General features: G+C 29.5%; 1 protein-coding gene across 1 annotated transcript; it reads left to right on the top strand.

Annotated features, from left to right (window-relative positions):
• The first annotated feature begins 136 nt into the window (after positions 1–136).
• Positions 137–13,792, top strand: LOC126850613 (uncharacterized). Its single transcript, XM_050593776.1, is given in 4 exon segments — positions 137–366; positions 8,174–8,627; positions 8,709–9,312; positions 11,454–13,792. Coding segments are annotated over 4 exon segments (2,553 nt in total). The 3' UTR covers positions 12,719–13,792.
• The last annotated feature ends 329 nt before the right edge of the window (positions 13,793–14,121 follow it).

Genomic DNA, 14,121 nt, shown 5'->3' with positions numbered 1-14,121 from the left:
TGAGGTTGCCTGCGTAAGATAGATCAACAAATCTAAGGAAGAAGAGAAGCAAGAACAAAAAAAAAAAAAAGGAAAATATAATGCCGAAATGGGATTAAAAACGGAGCGATCTTCTTCTTGAGAAAGAAAAAGCAGGATGGACGATCCATCGAAACTTTTTCGACTTCCGGGAACAATTGAGGAGGAAGAGGGAAAGGAGTTGGAGAATCACAGACCGGGAGAATCGCTGGAGAAAGTGGAATCTCCTCTCTTGGGTCAAAAGGACGTCTTAACAATTTCCAGTTTACCGAGAAACGTCACCCTCATCAGAGTCAGCACTCAAAGCAGCAGCATCGCCGGTGGTATCGCTCGGCAGGATTCTACCAGGTGAGGATCTCCTTGAGTTTAGTTGTATTTTTATCAATTTAAGATTTACATATTCGTTCAGATAACGAAGATTGCATTCTATTTAAGAACGCGCTAAAAATCACGAGTGTAACAGGTTGTTTGATTCGTCAGACGCTAAAAATGGATACGTCATATTTGTCGGAGTGATTATCGGCGCCTCTGCGCTTGACAGGTGTTCTTCACAGATTAGACAAAAAAAAAGAACGACGTACAAACAGATCATTAAATTTAAATAGACGCCATTATCATGATAATGAATTGCAAAAGAAGAGGAAAAGATTGTGATAACTTAAATTTTCAGAATTTGTTTCACGTGCAACGAGAGCTAGCATAAAACGCGAATGCGAGGCAATAGCGTCACTTTGTGTACTTTATATACCGAGTGTGTAATATACAGGTATAATATTGTGATAATAATGTCGCGTGTCGCGGATATGACAAATGGCGATTCGTTAGAAATAACGGGTAAAGGGTAAATACACGTGGTAACCTCGCACGCACATGCGACACGCAACGTGAACGAAACATTGATTCGGATACGCACGGACATACGTTAATTGCATCTAATGATGGTAGACTTGTTGGCGTACTTATTAGTGGAATATTGATCTCGTATTTATTTTTGTTATTGGCAGATTCTTATATAAAGAAAAAAACAAAAAAAATTAATATTTTTTGCCTCCAAAATAATTTTGCAAACCGTCGCTATGTATGGTGTTTTATATTTGATGTAAAAGTGACGAAACTTCGCCATTATTACTTTTATAATAAAATCTATTTTGTGTAGGTAAAATAAAAAAAAAAAAACTTGTTGAATTATTTTTGCTCATGAGAGCGCGGATTTATTATTGCAACAAATTTAATTTCTTATTAATTTGTTGCGATAATATAAAATGTGTTGTGTTTACAAATCTTTTTTTTTTTTTTCTTATAGATCGTATATATTGATTGTTATAAAATATAAAATATTTTATAAAATATTCTTGCTTATTGATTATTTTATCTTCATATTGTTATATAGAATAATAAGTTAAATAAACAGAATAAAAATATAAGAATATGAAAAAATTTACATATATATGTATAAATATAAATTTCTAAATAGATTTTTTTTTTTAAATGAAATTATATAAATGTGTAGACTTTTCATTGTATCGAAAATTTAACAAAATTCGTATTAAAAGTAAAATTAGCAGATTAAAAATTTCAATCGGTTCTATGATCGTGAAGACAAGTGGATTATTAATCGCGCAGCCTCCATTGGATCGAGTTGCTTGTTAATTTAATTGTATGGCTCGTTATCGCCACATGATAGCGGTCAGTTAGGTCTGGTCCGGCCGTGAAAGATACCAAAGAATCAAGTCAATAAGTTTTTCTCCGCGCATGAAAATTTAATTCGGAAATTGCATCGATTATGGATCGCGAGAAATTAAGCGCTTCGACGAAAAGGCCCATATGTGTGAGGCCCAAACGAAACAGCTGGTTGGTGCAATCGCTTCACATGTGTTCTTTGCTTCACTTTGTTTCAATGCTGGACCAATTAGTAAGCTTACGGTTTATGCGATGATTGAGAGGTTGTTGTTAGGCAAGATATATCTTTCTTTTCTTATCCTTCTTTTTAGTTTTTATTTCATTCTAAAGTAAATATCTATTTATTTTTTATAACACAGTATCTTTAGTATTCTTTTCTGTTTTTTATTTTTTTTTTTTTCTAAAGTTATTATCTAGAACATAGAACTTCAGATTAGTATTAGAAAAAAATCTTATGTGTTGTAAAAAACAATAATATTAATTTGTATTAATTTTAGATTTTTAATAAAAAAAAATCATCACTATATATATAATTTAATTAAAATGTTTTACTTCATATAAATTATTCCGTAATATTCGAGATCTTTAAAAGGAATCCTGAGTAATATTACGGAATATTGTATGCATATACTATATATATATATATATATATATATATATATATATATATATATAATATTATATTATATCATAGCTTAATAAAATGTATTTTGCCGACAAATAAGAGATAATCTCTTGTCTTGACACATTTTGCGTACATCAGCATAACTTCAGCAGCCAGTCGGATCCTGATAACGAGATGCCAAGGTGCTGATAAAAAGTATGCGATGTCAGTCAGTCAGTCAAACGAGAATTGAGCATGTATCGCGAAGTTGTTCTCGTTGTTCTTTTTTCGTTAATCGTGATCAAACATTTCGATTATAAAACTTCAATGATCATTAAACAATTGTGATATATTCCTGAAGTTTTAATTAGCAAATAATATCAAATCAATTTTAAGTAAATAATAAAAATAAAATTGTGAATATTAAATTAATTATTTAAACTATTTATATGCGCCACATACACAAATTCTTTTTGGTAAAACAAAGTTATAAGATTTCTAATATTACTTATATTTATAATAATTTTCCCAATCTGTTTATTATGCAAAAGAAAAATAAAGACGAAAAGTTATAAATTTAGAAAAAATCTTTTGTATACTCTCTTTCCGTATGTAATTGAAATTATCCTTTTAAATAATTAAAATAATAATTTTTGGATTTGTTTTTTAAAGGAAAAATTACATTTGAAGTAGCGAAATAAAAAAATTGCTCATGGTGAATCATATATAAATTTATATTTATTATTTTTCCCGTACATATCCGAGATTATTCATAGAAATGGGAACGTTCCATAACATGGAAATTATTGAGAAATACGAAAATATACCGTGCTTTGATTCATCTGACACATTGTAGAATAAATGACTGTTATCTGTATCATGTGACTATTATATCGTGACTTTGCTTTATTATCGAGAGCGTGGATTTGCCGAAAGTAGGAGCGATCATCTGTTTATCGCGCGAATGACGCAACAGTCGCGAGTGATCACCTTTTCTGCGCGAGAATAGGAAGAACAAATGGCATTTGTTAGCGAATGATAAACTGCGTCCGATGGTCAGCGCGCGTATAAGACGTCGTTTAAATGTTTGACCAACTGTTTATAGCAGTCTATCTTGCCGCAGTATATTCTGCATCACCATCCGCCTTTGTCAATCGTCGCGCGTCGTCCAGCTGATCAAATTCCATCGAAACTTCTTAAAAGATCATTTATCGAGTACGTCGTATAAAAACTAATTACAAAACGTAGAATTTTTATAATTGAAGAATTGCGTTTTAAATATAAAGATCACAAGTGTAAAAGTGAATTTTCGGAGAACTTTTTATGTACATACAAATCTTTGTAAAAAGAAAAATTTATAGAAAAAAAAAACACGTAAAATTATTAAAGATCTAATTATCAATTCTAAATTTATTCTTAGATAAAAATGATTAAAAAAGAATCTCTGAAAGGACAAAAATTTGTTGATCCAGTGAGAACTCTTATTTTGTATAGGGAGTGAAAAAATCCTTCAAAAAAACTAAATTTTTTCACGAAAAGAAAATAAAAAACATAAAGTTCTATTTATCAATAATTTCGTTATTAAATTAAAGACTTGATTAAAAAAAATTTAGTTAGGATAAAAATTCGACGATTGAGGGAAGTGGATCAGATTCAGTGGACGATTAAAAATAGTTTTGCAGAAACAAAGACAAGTTTGACAGAAAAAGTAATGATTGAGGGTGAAATATTGCAATATTAAAAAATATTTACAATAGCAATTCAGTATTAAGAGTAGCATTGTGCATCGCGATATATATATAGTGAATCAAGATGAACGGCAACGTATTGAAGACGGGCAACAAATCCCCATCTCCGGATTGCGGAGAAGAACAAAAGTTGATATCACCAACCACACCGATGACGCCAATAATCGTGCAAATGGCGAAGAATCCGTATGCTTCTCTGAAGAACAGGTAAAGGAAATTTCATTTAAATGAAATCCGAGATTAGAGGTCAGTCTTAATGACGAATCGCTCGAGGTCGCATGCTAAATCACTCAAAGAATAATAAGATAATCAATAGAATTTCACGTGTCTGCTGCGTAAATTACCAGATAAGTCCTCTACGTGAATAATAATGAATTATTTTTCTACCTATGATAACAATTTTTAACAAATACAAATTTCGAACAAATGGAGATTTCTCGAAATGTAGAGGAAAGAGGTTTTTTGGGGATAAATACGTCTTTTTTATTCAAGATTATGTAGATATATAACAAATTTTTTTTAGAATTATTTTATATAAATCCGTAAAAATTTCAATTAAATAATTCAAATACTTATATATTTAAAAATAGAAATCAGATATCATATTTTATGTATCTTATATTATTAAGTAATGAAAAAATTACAATGAAAGCGTTGTGGGCCATCAAACGATATTTTTAAGTCAAAGCAATCGTGAATTTGTTACGCTGGTTTTTACCTTGAGAAATATATGGTACCGTAAATTAATGAATGTTCCGAAAATGTTCTTCAAATATGTTAATACGTAATGTTATATTTGCTTATCTTCAAAACGAGAAATAATAATATTTACTAAGATTTATGGGGATATTATGAGGATTAAAAAAAATCGTTAAATTTTTCTTATCCTTTCTTATCCTCGTCGTAAAAAAACGTCAAAACTGTTTCAAGTTGTTCTTATTAATAGATAATTAAATAATATCTTTTTTACTCATTTTTTCGAAGATATTCAAAAGATGTAGTATATAATTTAGAGATAGTATGAAATATAGATATGGCATACTACATCCCTATTTTCTATATTTGTCTGTAGGAATTGCAATGGTATATAATGATTAACAATGAATGATTAATAACCGAAATATCTATTCTATCATAGTATCATTTTATTAGTTTTATTCAATCATTAAAGATTAATATATAGGCAATAAGAAAACATGTTGAGAAAAACTTATTGTTAGAAGCAGAAAAACGTTAATATTATAATAGCTGATTGATAATAAATAATCTCGTAAATAAATCATATTTTTTGTTTTTTTTTTTTTTGTGTAGTGAGTATATCATATTTTTTTAAATGTTTGCACAAAATAATTATAAAAATTATATATAAAATTATTTTTGTACATAAAATAATTTTTAATCATTATTACGCGATAAAAAAATGCATGAAAAAATGATTATTGCATTTCTGATATCAACTTATCAGTATTGTATAAGCCCATGTTATAATACTTATGACCAATCATGAGAAAAATCTTACTAATATATAATAATGAAAAAAATATTTTTTTAAAATTTCAGAGTCTAACACAAATGACATCTCAGAAATTACTTTTATTTGTTTATTCTTTAACTACTCTTATCAATGTCTCGTGATACTAGATAAGCAGTTTAAAGATCAGTCTTAATGACGGATCGTTCGAGGTCGCACACTATATTACTTGTAAAAGAGAATGTTAAGATAATTAGTGGAATTTCACGTCTCAATTACGTAAATTGATCAGATAACTCTGAATAACTCCAAGCAAAGAAAAAAATTAATTAAAAAATTCAATAATTTTTAGAAAATTTGAGAATTTTGAAACATTAAAAAGAAATATTAAAAAAGATTTGCATATATAAGGTCTATAATGCTGATTACTAAAAAAAGAACAATAACATGTTTCAAAAACAAAATAAAATTATTATTTGAAAATTTATTATTTTGTATAAAATTTTTTATTAATTATTAATTAAATAAAATTATTATTCATTTCTTGAAAAACCAACAGATATAACATGCAAATATTTGAAAGCAAATCTTGCACGTCAAATTTACTCCGATAATCATGTAAATACATGTGTTAAGACATTTCTGACCCTGTATATATGAATTTGCATACGTATCAAGGCTTATTATATGGCATGCGTGCTTCGTCTCTTCATATTTACGCATGATGATTGTTAATTATTCAAGAATCGGTGACACTAGCAGAATTAAATTTAATAAATCATTATTTTAATATTAATATTAATATTATTTATATATTAGTATTATTTAATTTTTTAATATTTATTATTATTATTATTATTATTATTATTATTATTATTATTATTATTAATGTAATAGTAAAATTATTATTTGTTTTTTGAGTAATTAACAGTCGTGTGATACGCGGATATTTAAAAACAAAGTTCCAAATTTGTTTCGTTATGCGTTCACATTCTCATATGTCAAGACATTACTGACCTCGTGTGTACAATCAGCTGATCGGGGGTATCATGGACCCGGAGGAGACGGCGGAAGTACAGAGGATGCTGTCACTGACTCGGCGACCGATTAACGCGTGGTAATAAGTAAATTGGTAGATAACTACTGCTCAGTTATCATCCAAATTCAAAATGGCGACTTCCTTTTTGCGCTAACAAAGGGAGACGAGGCTCCTGGTAGAATCTTCTCGGCAGTGTCGAATCGCTGACAGTGATATCACAAACTAGTAGCGAGCCTCCGGCTATAGTTTGTTTGTTGCATGAAGACTGATATGACTACAATTAATTTGTGAAAATCAAGATGAAACGTTTGTTATATCGAGATTAAATATACAAATAATTTGTTTGTTTTATATGGGAATTAAATATGATAAAATCACTATATGAAGATTAATATGCGTATAAATGTGATTTGTTTGATGTTTCAACATTATTAACTCACATATAAAAGTGATTCGTACATTTCTCTGTAAAAATAATATAAAATATATTTTTGCTATATTGAAATATAATTTTAATGTAAAAATATATTATTAAGTATGTGATAATATGTTGAGATAAAATTGGTGCAATTAGTATAATTGCAATTGTTAGAGAAAATTGGCGGATAACAAGTGTCATTATAATAAAATAAAGAAGTATATCGAGTTCTTTGTTCTAACACTTTAAGACGTTTTAAATTCGTCATGTCAAAGGGAACAATGACAAACAATGCGCAGAGATCCGTGGTGAGTGTGTATGCGTTAAAACTGCGTAAATATAAATTCCTATCAAATAAATCATTAAATTTAATTTAACTGTTGTGATGTGTGTGTGTATGTGTGTGATAAGCAAAGTTCTCACAAACAGATTAAACAGGTTTTAAAAATTATTCAAATATTTATTCAACATTTATTACAAATTTAATCTTTTGAAGTTTATTAATATTTAATAATTTTTGTGTTTTCGATTAAAATTGTAAAAATTGTTTCATGTTACAGAAATAATAAATTGGTAGGAAAGTAATATTGTATTTTCAATAGAGGATTTTAATTTTCATTAGAAACAAAAGTAATAATATTATTTTCTTTTCAACCCAATAAAAATGAATTATTCTTTTTATTTGTGCAAAAAATTGTCTCACATTTATTTAAACTTTAGATTTTTGTGCAGAATTTATATATATACACACGTATATATAATATATAATTTATATTATTTTTTGCAAGTTAATAATTCATCAAGTTTTTTCCCCGTACTTATCACACCAAAAAGCTTATGATTTGTATGTTTGAGATTTATTATTCAAATCATATCTTCCTATTGCGTTACACATTTAACGTAACAGTGATCTACATATTGAAAGCCACGACCTTGGTGAATTGCGCACCGGTTTTACGTTTTGCATTTCATAACTCGATTTATAGTATGTCTTACGTCACAAAGATACTCTAATGTATAATGAAATACCGATTTTACATCAAGTTATTTTATATCAAAGTATTACATGTTCAAAAATTCTTCTAAATTTTATTCAAAAATTTTTAACTCTGAGAAGGTGAGAGAAGGGAAGAGAACAAAAAAAAAAAATATCCTGTTTAAATACAGATCATAGCAACGAGTCTGTTCATTTCAGGAGCCGATACCGGGCTGGACCGACGCGGAAGCTGCGCCGTCGTGCCGTCCTGAAGAATGGCGATTGCAACGTGTTGCAGTCGCGCATCTCCCGACGATCGCTGCGCTTCTTGCAAGACATCTTCACCACCTTGGTAGATACGCAATGGCGTTGGACTCTTATGTGCTTCATCCTGAGCTTTCTTCTATCCTGGTTAGGCTTCGCGATGATTTGGTGGCTGATCGCATTCACCCACGGTGACTTCGAAGAGCGCCACTTGCCACCCTTTCAGGTGGAGAACAATTGGACGCCGTGCGTCTATAATATCTTTAGCTTCACCAGCTGCTTTCTCTTCAGTATTGAGACCCAGCACACCATTGGATACGGTAGCCGTTCCACTACCGAAGAGTGCCCCGAGGCTATATTCGTGATGTGCATACAAAGCATCTCTGGTGTCATGATCCAAGCTTTCATGGTGAATATTCTCAAAGAATATTAGATGCAATTAAAAAACAATGCCAAACTGAAAAAATTTATAAAATTGTAATGATTGTAGGTAGGCATCGTATTTGCCAAGATGACAAGACCAAAGCAGCGTACTCAAACTTTATTATTCTCGCGAAATGCCGTGATCTGTCAACGGGATGGCGAGCTCTGTCTCATGTTTCGAGTGGGCGATATGCGGAAGAGTCACATAATCGGTGCGAGCGTTCGAGCTCAGGTGATTCGCAGTAAAACGACCAAAGAAGGTGAAGTTCTATCTCAACATCAACAAGAATTGATGGTGGGCACTGATGGTGAAAACGGCAATCTATTCTTCATCTGGCCGACCATCATAATCCATCGGATTAATGAGTCTTCGCCCTTCTATAATATGTCTGCCGAGGATATGTTAATCGAACGTTTCGAGGTCGTCCTGATCCTAGAGGGTACTATCGAATCTACTGGACAAACTACCCAGGCCAGATCGAGTTACCTCCCACAGGAGATTCTATGGGGTCATCGTTTCGATCCCATGGTGAGCTATTCGAAGGAGCGGCAAGGTTACGAAGTGGACTATTCGCTGTTTAATAGTACTACTCAAGTTGACACTCCGCTTTGCTCGGGCAGGGAACTTGCAGAGTTTTACAGAGTGCAGGATGACTTACGTCATGGAACTGGTAAGCGATATAACTGCTTTTTCTCGTAGCTACCATCAAGATGCTTGTTGTGATTTATTATATTAACTCAGCAGAAAATATGCCCAGAGTAGCGCTAGTCAAATTCTTCATGTGCTTTAATATTTATATAAAACATTTATGTTTCTTGCAGTTATAATTATTAGGCTATTGTAGATATAAAATATTGAGAAGTCTTAATTTTACAAACACCTATAAATTACATTTTTCTATTATAAATGGAGAATTAAGAATGAGGATATGATCTAGAAGGAAATACAAGTATAATTGTGATAGATTTGATATTGATAAAATTTAGAACTGTTTTTGCGCGAAAAGTTATGTCAAAACAGATCTGATTTATGATAATTATCAAGATATGAGCATCGAGTTATTAATATCAAAACAAATCTTATCTGTGTTATTTATCATATTTATCACTTTCAGTTAATATGTTTGGTTAACATGAGAGAGATATAAGTTTTTTAAGTATATTTGATAATTAATCTAGTATTATTTTTATAATGTCTATTACATACATCTCGATATGTAGCATATGTTTACTTATTTATCTTTAGAATTTAATGTTGATACCCACTTGAAATCTTTCAAGTCTATAATTTAATGAGAGGAGAGAAGATTAATACTAAGTATGCCAGCTGGTGTGTTTTGTAATATTTAGCTTAAAAGCTTCATAACATCTTAAGCAAATTAATCTCTAGCTTGTGTTAACGCTTCGGATTTGCACATAATTCATTGTCTGATTGTTTTGGTACTGGCTATACCACAGATGGAGGCCTGAAGAAAGTGTCTAGCGAGCCGAAGAGCGCTCCTGTCGTCAATACGTTCCTTCAAGCCGATACCACAGACTTCCCCATCCATCAAGGTCACTCTTCTCAAAGGTCATCTAAATTGCATATCGACATTCCATCTATTGATGATTGCCCTGGAGTATGATAATTCGCTTTTTCTAGACTAAAAAAAAAAGCAAGGGCAAAAACAAAGAAAATGAAAAATACCAATCCAGGAAAAAGAAAGAAAAGAAGTGATGAAAAGACAGCTATTTGTTCCACAAATGGACAAATAATACATTCTTGGTATTTTTCGTAAATATTCTACAAAAATAAGCTATGTTTTGATCACACGTCAGATAATTGAAGAAAACTCAGTGATAAATAAATCAATTTGACGACCTTGTCGATATATTTGAAAAATTCGAATTTTCTCTCTCTCTCTCTCTCTCTCTGTCATCTTGGAATAACAAAGTTTCTGAAGAAACAAGGAGCACATACTCTGATATGTTAAATAATCGTAAAGCAGCTGTCTTGACAACATATTTAAATTCCGTTTTTAGATAAAGGAGAAAAAATAAATTATTATATTTTTTGAAATATTTGCTTGGTTTGGTTTGGTTGTGATCGTCTATAAATTTTGTCAGTCTACGTATTAAAAATTGAAATGCAAGACATACGTGATTGGAATCACATATTTAAAATTGATATTTAGCTGACCTAAGCTTTATTTAGAAAATTATTATAAAAATAAATTATAATGCGAATTAAACATGAAGATAATAGTACTATTAATATATAATAATACATAATAATGTAAATATATAATGGTAAATTCGGTTAGATGCGCTGATATACATTAAAAACTGTCATATGTAAATTTATAATATTGATCACAAATGTTGAACGCAATGGTAATGTAATTATATAATTTTTGAGAAGTATTTTAATTTCAATCTTTAATGCGTAGACCACGTGTGCAAGTATAAAGGGAATAAAATTCTTAAATTGTCATTTTCCTGATTTTTTATCCTGTGGAAGCTTCTTGGGTGTGTATAAGAAAATTTCGTTTAATTACATAATCTTAAATGCAAAAAATACAAAATATAGTAATGAAATGAAGAGAAAATGTAATGTAAAGTTTATTTGTTTCAATTTTACATTCTGTTGTTTTTTTAAGTTGTCGAATCTCAAAAGCTTTCCAATTTTTTCGATAGTTTTTCAAATTATCTGTGTGGGAAAACCTTTCCTTCAGCATGATGAAGTTAAATTGGGGAAATAACATTAGATGATCACAAATATTGATTCTTAATTAAATATTAAAGAATCTCTAAGTTGCAGAATGCTTTACAGATGTCCTAATCGATGAGGATCATTTAATGAGGGAACAATATTGCTGCAATTGTCACTTGACCAATCAGCAACATTTATTCTCTCTCAAGCCTTTGGATTGCATTAACAGCTACAATAGAGTGGAAAACAGGTATCCTTGGAGATATACCTGTAAATATTCAAATTGTACCTTACATAATTCTCAAAGCGAAGGCATTGATCAACCCAAAGTATTCGATTTTGATCCTAATGCCATTCAAATCATAGAAAACGAGGAACTTCAGCAAATGCCGGAAACAATAAACAGATTGAAGAAGAAACAGGTTTTTGAACAGAAAAAAGATTTAAAAAAGAAAAATTTAATTCGATTGAATAAAGAAAAAGTAAGACTGTTAAAGAATAATCAAGAAATAATCTCTAAAAGAAGAGAAAAAAATTTTTTAGAAAGCACTCTAATTGAAATAAATGATAAAAATACTGATATTCTGAAAAATAGCCAAAAAATCAAGGAGACAGAAAGAGTCTTAGAAAAGAAACTAATCAGATCGAGTGAAAAAAAGGATGACATTCTTGAAAATACTCACCAGATCAATGAAAAAGAAGAGCTTGCTCTCGTAAAAGAAAGTGAAAGCCGCAAAAATAGCAACCATCAGATTAATTATCCTCTATACAAACCTGAAAGAATGCACAATAAAAGATGTCAGCTAACCGCATTGATAGATCAACAAAAAATGAAGAAAAATATTTCTTTTAACGGGAAACAAAAATCTCCAAAAGAGATTGATAAAAGTTTGGTCGATAATTTTTTCATAATAAATGATAGAAGATCCTTTAGGGAATTCAGAGAAAACGCAATCAATTGCACGAAAAATGTCACAATAATGGAGGAAGATAGAAAATGTTTGAACAAAATTAAAAAATATCCTATAGTATCCCTAAATCATTTAAATGACAGTCTAATTTGTCGTCAGAGATTGGGTTATGATTTACGATTTAGATGGGAAAATGGCAGTGATAACATCAGTATTGAGAACGAAAAGACCATGAAATCTTTATCGCACTGTCCTCCTAAAATAACGATACAACATGAACTTGATTCTAATGATATTTGCTCGCTGATTTCTCCAGCTTCCAATTTCTCATTCGAATCAGGTTTTTGCGAAGAAAGTCCTGATAGCAGCTGTAGGGAATCTTGCTTGTTTGCGAAAAGCTTGAAAAAAATTAATAAAAATATGGAGAGAGAAGATAACAATTCGTCATAAAATTATTTGATGCAAAAAATGTAATTAGTTATGTAGATAATTTAAAAAAAGTATGCTAAAGCTCAGATTGTTTAGAAGAAATTATTATAAACAATAATATTTAGGCTGCAAGACAATCATAAAATGAAGAAATGTAAATGTTCAAATACATTATCGAGAAAATTGGTTAGTAAAATTAATGACGTAAAGAAATCTTCTACAAATTGAAAAATGAACGAAAAGAACAACAGTATGTTGATTTAAAATATTGACAAGATTGAAAAAAACAGTTTTTTCAATGCATAAGTAATTTATTTAAGTTTTTAATTATCTAGAATATCTAATGATGTTATTGCTCTTGAGGAGCAAATTCTCCATAGTATAAAAATGCAGAAAGAAAAAAACTGTAAAGATTTTTTGGACAATATTATATGAGAATTTAGTTAATGCTACTTTTAATTATTTGAAATAATAGTCTCTTTGCTGAAGAACAAATTATTTACAAAAATCTAGAAAAATGAAAAATAGAAGATAAACTCTGAATTATTCAAATAGTAATAATATATCTTGTGAAAATTTAGCTAATGATATAATCAATTACATGATTATGCGCGACAGTATGATAATGCCTGTTATTGAAAATAAAGTTGTATATAACAAGAGCAATGTAGTAAAATTAAATGATGCATATGATGCGCATTTAGGGGAGTGTAGTCGATAATAAGATGTTTTACGAAAATTAAATTAACATTTTTATAAATCAAGAGAAGATGCTAAGATATCAATTATTAAGAAATAAATCATTTATGTTTGATAAAATGCGAATAAATTTACGAAGCAACAACTTTATTTTCAAAACAAGTGATGGATTAAACTGCTGGTCGGTTGGTCATTATTGCATATTAAATTAAATCTTTCCGAGAAAGAAGTTTTATCGAAGAAAATATTAATAAAACAATTAACATTATATTTCGAATGTTATTTAGTAACAATAAATGTAGACCAAATTTTAAAAGTTATTTATTGCTTAAAAATAGGAATACATTGTATATTCTAGATTAAGAAATTTGTATATATATTACAGTCTTCTTGTAATTAATTAAATTAATATATAAAAGATGTGTTATAATTTATTAATGACGTCCCCGTAATATTAATTATGTCTTATGTTATAAATAAAACAATGTTGAAAAATACTTGAATATTTGAAGATGTTTAGTTTGTTATTGAAAAAAATAATGTAATATCATTTGTGGCAATGTTCTTTATAATGAAGAAATTTAACGTGATCAATTAAAAAAAAAAATTGCATATAATTGAATCGACTTTTTATTTTATTACTATATCATATATCTTTTGACATCAATAATCAATCATATTCTTTTGAATTATCTTTATATCCATTAATTTTATTTGCTACGATTTGGAAATCAAAATGGATATATTTG

Source organism: Cataglyphis hispanica, chromosome 6 (assembly GCF_021464435.1).
Source record: "Cataglyphis hispanica isolate Lineage 1 chromosome 6, ULB_Chis1_1.0, whole genome shotgun sequence".
NCBI lineage: Eukaryota > Metazoa > Arthropoda > Insecta > Hymenoptera > Formicidae > Cataglyphis > Cataglyphis hispanica.
Note: the sequence above shows the minus strand (reverse complement) of the source record. Positions and strands in the feature narration are given on the sequence as shown.